At 68.1% G+C, this 8916-nt stretch overlaps 1 protein-coding gene across 3 annotated transcripts; it reads left to right on the top strand.

Annotated features, from left to right (window-relative positions):
* Positions 1–334: 334 nt before the first annotated feature.
* ZC3H12A (zinc finger CCCH-type containing 12A) lies at positions 335–8916 on the top strand. Of its 3 annotated transcripts, none has more exons than XM_072723802.1 (6): positions 335–468; positions 1542–2016; positions 6176–6315; positions 6559–6793; positions 7297–7403; positions 7486–8916. In XM_072723802.1, the coding sequence occupies exons 2-6, from the start codon at positions 1622–1624 to the stop codon at positions 8343–8345; spliced, it is 1737 nt and encodes a 578-aa protein (XP_072579903.1). In that variant the 5' UTR covers positions 335–468; positions 1542–1621; the 3' UTR covers positions 8346–8916. The 3 variants fall into 3 exon arrangements, with proteins under 3 accessions (XP_072579903.1, XP_072579901.1, XP_072579904.1); XM_072723800.1 differs by having other exon boundaries at positions 345–480; XM_072723803.1 differs by lacking the exon at positions 335–468 and adding an exon at positions 1315–1462.

Genomic DNA, 8916 nt, shown 5'->3' with positions numbered 1-8916 from the left:
CCGGGGCGTAGGTGTCGCGCGGCGCCGAGCGCACCCCGGGGAGTCCGCGCTCCCGCCCCGCGCACGTAGCGGCCGCCGCGGCCCTGCCCCGCCCCCCGACCTCGGGCCCCGCCGGCGAGCGCGCTCGGGCTGCGGGGGCGGGGCCTGGCGGCCCGGGGGCGGGGCCTTGTGGCGCCGAGGGCGTGGCCTGGCGGCCCCGGGGCGGGGCCTTGTGGCGCCGAGGGCGGGGCCTGGCGGCCCGGGGGCGGGGCCTTGTGGCGCCGAGGGCGTGGCCTGGCGGCCCGGGGCGTGACCGGGGCGGAGCAGGAAGGGGCGGTGGCCGCTCCGCCCCCTGCTCCCGGGCCGCGGGCCGCCTCCCCGCCGGCTTCCGCGTCACGGTGCCGACCGCCACCTGCCCGCTCCGTATAAAGGCGCCGCCGGCCTCGCCCCCGGGACTCGGCCCCATGGAGACGCCGCGGGCCGCGGCAGGTGCTCGGCGGGGTGAGGCGGGGGCGCGGGGCGCGGGGCGCGGGGCGGGCGGAGGGGGCGCGCGGGGCGGCTCGCCGCGGGTCCTCGGGAACCCCTCCCTCCTCCGACTTGGCCCAAGTTGGGGCGGCCGGGCGGGGGGAGGCCCAGGGTCCCGGGGAGCCGAGGGAGCGCGGCGCTCGGGGCGCCTGCGGGACACCCCAACCGGAGTTTCCCAGCAACTTTTCCCGCCGGTGGGTCGCCCCGGAAACTTCCTCCGTCGGGCCCGGGAGTCGGGTCGCGGGGCCCCTCCTGGGCCTGGGCTGCGAGCGCCGAGCGAGCGGAGGCGGCGGCCTCGGCGGGGAAGCCCCCCTCCCCCCGCCTCCCCCTCCTCCTCCCTCCTCCTCTCCTCCTCCCCCTCCCTCCTCTTCCCTCCCCCCCTCCTTCTCCCTCCTCCTCTCCTCCTCCCTCCTCCTCCCTCCTCCTCCCCCTCCCTCCTCCTCCCCCTCCCTCCTCCTCCCTCCTCCCCCCTCCTCCTCTCCTCCCCCCTCCTCCTCTCCTCCCCCCTCCTCCTCTCCTCCCCCCTCCTCCTCTCCTCCTCCCCCTCCCTCCTCCTCCCTCCCCCCCTCCTCTCCCTCCTCCTTCCTCCTCCCTCCTCTCCTCCTCTCCTCCTCCTCCTCCCTCCTCCCCCCTCCTCCCCCCTCCCGGGTTTCCATCCCGGGGCCCCGCCCCGCAGCGGTGGGGGCGCGGCGACGTCGTGCGAGGCCGCCTGGGACCTCTGGGTCCCCCGGGGCGCCGTGGGGCCGGGGGGCAGGGTGGGAGGTGGAGCCAGGCTGCCCGAGTTCAAGCCCTTGCTGCCACCAGCTAACAGCTGGATGGATGACCTGAAGCCAGTTCTTGAAAGTCTGTGGCTTGGGTTCATCCTTTATAGAGTGGGGATGACAACTCCCAGCCAGGATGGCTTTTGAGAGGGGGAGGAGAGGCGACACATGCAGATGGCTTTGCCTGGTGCCACCGGGTCAGTGTGGCCTCGACCTGCCGGGTGGGACAGAGCGGCCCCCAGCCCTGCATCTCTAACTCCTTCCGTGGTCCTACAGGAGCTGTGACAGGTGTCTTCCATCCGTCTGAGCTGTGATTGGCACGTGGAGAGAGGTCCGCTCAGGAGGCCGGCCCCACCATGAGTCTGTGGGAGCTTGAGGAGCGCAGCTGCCCAGGTTCCCCCAGACCACTTCAGGAGCCCAGCACCCACGACGACGCGGCGGCTGCGGAGATGCAGATGAAGGTTGATTTCTTCCGCAAGCTGGGCTACTCGTCAGCTGAGATCCACAGTGCCCTGCAGAAACTGGGGGTGCAGGCCGACACCAACACAGTGCTGGGCGAGCTGGTCAAACATGGGTCAGCACCCGAGCGGGAGCGCCAGAGCTCCCTGGACCCCTGCACTCAGCCCCCCCTGGTCCCCCGGGGTGGGGGCACCCCCAAGGCTCCCAGCCTGGAGCCCTCACCCCCGGAGGAGAACAAGGAGGGCAGTGACCTGAGACCTGTGGTCATCGACGGGAGTAACGTGGCCATGAGGTACGTGTCGTTTCTGGGGCCGAGACGAGGGCTTGCGGCCAGGAACGGTGGCCATATGCTTCTGTCTCTGGTAGAGGGGCTTGCAGGAGTCTGACCCGTTCTCACAGGCTGCTCTAGAGGAAGGGAAAGCCCTTGCTTGAGGCTCTCCCTTAATCCTGATGGCTTCTTAGAAGTGGGTTAGGAATGTTTTGGAGTGAGGATAGGAGCTCAGAGATGCGCTCGTGAGCACGCTGCCGGGAAGTGGTAGAGCAGGGATTCGCACTCGGGTCCTTCTCTGCCTGGCGTTCACCACAGGCTCTTCGTCTCTCCCTGAAGACCAGCGCTCGTTCTCGGTCCTTCTCCTGCAACCCAAGGCCGTATGCTGGTACGGGATCAGGCTGTGGGGCCAGCTCGCCCTGTGGGAGCCAGTCACTGCAGGCCTCTGAGCTTTCCCTCTCGGTCAGGGAGACCCAGCGAACCCCTGCTCCGGGGACACTGTGAGGAGTGGAGGCACAAAGCCTGGAGAGAAACGCAAGCTCAGTAAGCGGGAGTTGGCGCCACTGTTACTTAGGGTCTGGGGCCTCTGAGGCCTTGTTGTCCGAGACCTGGACCCCCGAGGAGGCAGGACTGGGTGCTGTGACCAAGAGTGACCTCGAGGATCTGGCTTACATTGTGGGGCGGGGGTGGGGGGGGGCAGGTCAGCAGTGACTTGGGTCGCCTCTGCTACAGCCCAGCCATCTGGGCTGCACTGGGCCTGGGCTCCCGCACACCCCCTCCCCCTGGGGCCAGGAGTCCACCCCACTGAACCTCCCCTTTCCGAGAGGACTGTCACAGGGAATGGGGCCAAGTGAAGCCGGGCCCAGGGCCGACCCTCGACCCTTGACCCTCGACCCTCGACCCTCGACCCTCGGGAGCCCAGACCTCCCTTCAGTCCAGGCCCCGCCCTCTGGGTCAGGGTGGGTGGATCCTTCACCAGGAAAAGTCCCAGTGGCCTGGGTCAGGGAGACCCTCGGACCCTTGTGGGTGAGCCTGGGCAGGGCCCCTCCCCCAGCTGCCCCAGGGGCCTTCCAGGTGGGCGCCTCCCACTCCCAACCCAGCTGGGCCGAGTCAGCGGTCAGGCTGCTCCAGGCCCAGCTCCCCCGGTGTGGAGGCCGCCCTGCCCGCCCCACCTTGATCGGTCTTCCTGTCTCTGAAATGGGCTGAGCCGAGGCAGGAGGTTGGGTAAAGCCCGTTCCCACTTGCTAGCGGCAGCAGGTCACTGCCTGTGCTGTGAGAGGGGGTCTTCTCTGGGGCCTGTGACTTCTTCCCCGGGGCCTGCCATGTGCTTTGTATGTTTGTATCCCGGCGGGAGGAGGGGGGGAGGCGGGGCGGGGCGAGAGGAGGGGGGGCCGGAGGGAGGGGGTTTCTGAGCCAGCGGTAGCAGGAGGGGAATTCCAGCCTCTGACTTCCTGTCTCCGCGGCGGTTCCTGCCCTGCTGCCCCCCCCCCCCCCAGGGCAGGCCGGCCCCACCGTATGCAAATCGTGGGGAAATTCACCTCTGTTTCCTTCTAAGGGAATTTTTCTCCTCTCGCTGGGCCCAGCCCAGGCTGATCTCTTCACCTGGCCGGCCTGGCCGGGCCCTGCCCTGGATCCCGGGGTGGGAGCAGCCCGGCCGAGTCCCCTACGACCTCCCACAACTTAGCCAGCCTAGTTAGCCAGGCTGGGGGCGGGAGGGGGGGTAGGGGTGACCTTCTGGGCAAACCGGACTGCACGGGGGTGGGGAGGATGTCTGGTTTTCCTGTGCCAGTGGAGCTTCCTCCATTGCAGCAAGAGGGACTCAAGTTGGCTGTAAGGAGCCACTCCTGGCCCGGCTCGACTTGAGGAACTGCCTCGTGGGTTCAGCTCCTAAGAGCCAGGCTCTCACTACCTGCCTAGCGAGTGTTTTGGGAGCGAGGGCAGCTGCAAGCAGACCTGTCCCCGGCCCAGCGTTTGGATGCCTGAGGCAGGGCGCCTTCCTGGAAGCTCGGGTGTCCCAGTAAAGTCCCGGGCTTGCAGACGCAGGCCGGGAGGGGGCATAGGCACGTACACGCGTGTGTACGGAAGCAGGCGCGGTGGGTACGTGTGCCGACGGCTTACCCGAGCCAGAGAGCCACGCTGGGGGTTTGGGGAGGCCGCAGAGGCCCAGGGAGTGCGGATGTGATGGGGGGCGGGGGGAGCACCAGGCTTTGTGAAGAGAAACCAGGGATCCTGTCCTGGAAGGTCCCGGAAGGCTTCTTGGAGGCAGTGCCATTTGGCTCGGGGTCTGGAGGAAGAGGAGGAGCTTGCCAAAGGCCTCCCGTCCCCTGTGCCCTGTCCCCTGCCTGCCCCTATTCCACACTTGGGAGCTTCCCTCTCTGCTGTAAGAACTCTGGGGCCCGGACGTGCAAGCTCTGTCTCTTAACCACTGGCCGGGGGACCGTAAATGAGTTGCAGCTCCTCAGGTTCCTTCGCGGTGGCCTCAAAAGGACCAAGGAGGCATGGGCCTCGTGTGGCCTCCCGTAGGAGCTCGGGACCCCCTCAGCCCACCTGGCCCCGCCGCCAGGGCTGGTGCTTGTACCTGTCTGAGCATCAGCACCGGGGGCGGAGGTGAGCACAGGCTCCGTCCCCCTGACCCCATCGATGTACCTGCTGTGCTCTGCTCTGGATCAGTTCTGTCAGGGGAACGAAGGGGAAAAGGGCCTTTACGTGCAGGACCCTCCTCGGAGGCTCGCTGAGGGGTGCACGCTGAGCTCTTGGGTCAGGGCCTTGCTCGCGGCCCCCGGTATGCGTGAACGTGCCCTGGGAGCAGGCTGGTGGGCAGCGGCGGCCCCGGGCGCTGCCTCCCGCTGGACTTTGGCTCCCCGACAGTCTATGGAGACCTTCAGACTGGGGGCCCCGGCCTGTGCCCCCCACCCAGCGCCCTCTGTGCCCCCTGGCGGCCCCACCCCCATCTCTGCCTTCTCTTGGGACTCCAACTACCACCACCCACAGGATGTGGTCGCTCGTGGACTTGCCTCTTTTGTGTAACGTTCATTCTGTCTTATTTGCCAAACGGGAACGTCAGGGCTGTTTGAGGAGGGCTTTGTGAGGGGCAGGGGCTGCTGGGGAGGGAGCTGCAGCTGGGGCTTGGAGCCCCCCCCCCCCCTGACAACACCCAGTGTTCCCCGGGAACCCCCAGCCCCCTCTTACCCTCCCAGGAAGCCCGTGGGAACTTCCGCTACTTTGTGGGGCTGTCTCTGGCCTCAAGGAAACAGGAAAGTTAGGCCACAGACACGGGCTTTTCCTAACGAGACTACAGATGGACAGGCCCGTTTTTTCAGATAGGGAAACTGAGCCAGAGCAAGCCAGCGGCCCTGCCAGTCTGGCTTCTGGATCCAGCCAGGTTTGGATGAGGTGACATCCAGCCATCAGACCGCGCAGGGCGGATGTCCCCTCTCCCAGCCCTCCTGCTAACAGTCCCCTGGCTGCTTCCAGATGGTCTTTCTGCCTCAGATCACGCCGTCCTGAGGGGCGAGGAGGGGACCCGGGACAGGCATTTGGGGGAACTGGCAGCCTCGGGAGGAAGCTCTTTCACTTTCAGGCTGCAACGCTCCTAAGCCATGTCCCACTGTCACCACCCGCCCCGGTTTGGACCATGGATCCTGCCTCCTTCCCTTGAGCTGTCCTCACTCCTGAGCCCTGGGGCCTGTGTGGGACTGAACTTTAATCCACGTTTAATCCGGAGCAATCTGGTTTCTCTCTGGTTAGCTTGTCCCTTCCCACCCCCACCGCCAGCACCGCCCAGCAGGCGAGGGCGGAGCAGTGACTCAGGGAGCCTGAGTACGTTTGTGTCCCCGTGGTCCCGGCCCCCCCTCCCCGCCCCCCCCCCCCTGGGGTGGGGCAGGAACCAGAAGGCTCCCGCAGCCTTTCCCCCACCCCCAGGTGTGTTGCAAGCGGCCTGACCCTCCTCCACATGGGGAGCGGGTGCCACTGGATTCCTGGGCGGCTCCTCACTGTCGGGAGATGGAACCTCAGGGAAAGTCCCTGGTGTGGCCATCCCTGACGCTGTGGGAACCAGCGGGGAATGCGGGCCTGGGGCCAGAGGGCAGTGGGCTGAGCCCCGCCTCCACACGCCTGGCCAGGGCCCAGGGCCCGTGAGCTGGCCGCCCCTCGCAGGCTGACCCCGACCCTCCTGGTCCTGCAGCCACGGGAACAAGGAGGTGTTCTCCTGCCGCGGCATCCTCCTGGCAGTGAACTGGTTCCTGGAGCGGGGCCACACAGACATCACGGTGTTTGTGCCGTCCTGGAGGAAGGAGCAGCCTCGGCCCGATGTGCCCATCACAGGTGAGTGGCACCCCCGTCCCGCCTCACCTGGGGTGGCCTCACCGCCCCAGCAGGGCTTCTGCCCAAGAGAAGACCCTCAGGCTGTGTGACCGGCCACCCCTAGGCCTCAAGCAGGGACCAGCGTCTCCTTTCCCAGCTTGCCCCTTCCTGCCTTGGTGCACCTGCGGCTCTGAGCCCCTGGGCCTTGGCCGCCAGGACGCTAGGGGTCCAGGCCCAGCCCTGACCTGTGCTGCCATCTCCCAGACCAGCACATCCTGCGGGAGCTGGAGAAGAAGAAGATCCTGGTGTTCACCCCGTCGCGGCGCGTGGGGGGCAAGCGCGTGGTGTGCTACGACGACCGCTTCATCGTGAAGCTGGCCTACGAGTCTGACGGGGTCGTGGTCTCCAACGACACCTACCGGGACCTCCAGGGTGAGCGGCAGGAGTGGAAGCGCTTCATTGAGGAGCGCTTGCTCATGTACTCCTTCGTCAACGACAAGTACGTGCCGGCCCTCGGGTCCGGGGTCCCCGGGGGGAGGCAGACGCGTCCTCGGGCGTGGGGGGCTGCTGTGGGGGGGGCAGCTCTGCTGGGGCCACGGCCTCGCATCTGGGCAGCTTTGGGGGTGAAGGATCTGTCGCCAGGTGGAAGGGGGCGTCGGGCTGGGCCAGGCCGGGCAGGGGGCGGAGCAGAAGTGGGTGTGGGGGGCTTTGGTTACTGGTTCAGCACTGGGTCCCTGGGGACCAACCGCCCTAGGTGCAGACTTCCGGGAGCCCGGCCTCCCCACTGCCACAAGAGCTCCCCCCTTGAGGGCTGCTCTGAGGGCCCCTCCAGCCGGGCCCCCTGGCCACCCCCCTCGGGGCATTCACGCCGGCGGCCAGGGACGACCTGCAGGACGATTGATCACCAGTTTTAGGGGCTGCTCTCCCTCCCATTGTCCCTGGTGGGGTCGCGGTCCAGCCTCTCCCCGGGAAGCCCCTCCATGCCTCCCACCTGCTCCCTAGGTTCATGCCCCCCGATGACCCCCTGGGCCGGCACGGCCCAAGCCTGGACAACTTCCTGCGTAAGAAGCCGCTGACAGCCGAGCACAGGAAGCAGCCGTGCCCCTACGGTAAGAGACCCTCGGGGGCCCCTTCCCTGTCCCAGCCCCGGAGCGGGAGCCCCCCGCTCTGACACCCCGTCCTGTCTTCCAGGGAGGAAGTGCACCTACGGGATCAAGTGCCGGTTCTTCCACCCCGAGCGGCCCAGCCGCCCCCAGCGCTCAGTGGCCGACGAGCTCCGTGCCAATGCCCTCCTGTCGCCCCCGCGGGCCCCGGGCAAGGACAAAGGCGGCCGGCGGCCTTCACCCTCCTCACAGCCCGGCTCCGTGCCCACAGAGCCTGAGCCATGTGGCCTGGACGGGACACTGGGAGCACAGGCAACCCCGGGGCCGCAGCGAGAGGGTCCCCCGGCGCCCTTGGGCCCCGCGGGCAGGAGCGTCCCACCTGGCGGGGGTGGCCCGGGTGGGCGCACAGACTGGTTCCCACAGACGCTCGACTCCGTCTCGTACACGTCCCAGGAGTGTCTGGACTCAGGCATCGGCTCCCTGGAGAGCCAGATGTCGGAACTGTGGGGCGTCCGCGGCGGAGGCCCTGCTGAGCCGGGCCCAGCCCGCGGCCCTTACGCGGGTTACAGCCCCTACAGGGCAGAGCTCCCGGCCCCTCGGGGGGCTTTCTCGGCCTTCGGAGGGCCCGTGGGTGGCGGCCACTTCAGCGTCCCCGCGGACTATGCGCCCCCGCCGGCTACCTTCCCGGCCCGGGAGTACTGGTCGGAGCCCTACCCGCTGCCCCCACCCACCCCTGTCCTGCCTGAGCCCCCGGGGCCAGCCGAGGGGGGCCCGTGGGGGGCGCCGGGCAGCCTGGCCAAGGAGCGAGCCAGCGTGTACACCAAGCTGTGCGGGGTCTTCCCCCCACACCTGGTAGAGGCCGTGATGGGGCGCTTCCCGCGGCTGCTGGACCCACAGCGGCTGGCGGCGGAGATCCTCTCTTACCAGCCCCAGCACCCCAGCCAGTGAGCCGGTCGGAGGGGCCATCGAAGTAGGGAAGGGAACCCACAAACCAAAGATACTGTAGGATTGGTCCTACCCCGCCCGGCGGCGCCGTCGCGGGGCAGGAGCGATCACCCTGTTGATGCACATTGTATCTGTAGTTTAAGGAGACGCTGCCCTAAGGCGTCGTGGCTGAAGCCCAAACCCTCCTTTCTCGGAGGGCGGGGAGGGCGGCGGTGGGGAGCAGAGGCCTGGGCTGGGGGCCCTGTGCGCGGCCCCCCCTCCGCCCCGTCCCTGGGACGCCGGCCTCGGCTGGCTAGTTAGGCACCGTGTGCCTGCCCTCCAAGGGCCCCTCCTGTACGCCAATGAGGCCTCTTGGGTGCTCTCGCGGGGCACCTGGCTTCATGTCAGTAAGCAAGATGCTTCTTAATACCCCCTCCGTCCCACTCTGTTCGCCGTGTCCCGGCCCCCGACCCTCTGTGCTGGGGGTCCTCTCGCCCTCCCGCGGGGGTGGGGTGCGTGTATGTACCTGTACAGGTGTAACGTGCACTATCCTAAGTGTAAGTCCTTGCCTTTCTTAACATGTCGATAAAGTTCA

This window comes from Vulpes vulpes, chromosome 10 (assembly GCF_048418805.1).
Source record: "Vulpes vulpes isolate BD-2025 chromosome 10, VulVul3, whole genome shotgun sequence".
Lineage (NCBI taxonomy): Eukaryota > Metazoa > Chordata > Mammalia > Carnivora > Canidae > Vulpes > Vulpes vulpes.
This window is presented reverse-complemented; position numbering and strand designations above follow the sequence as displayed.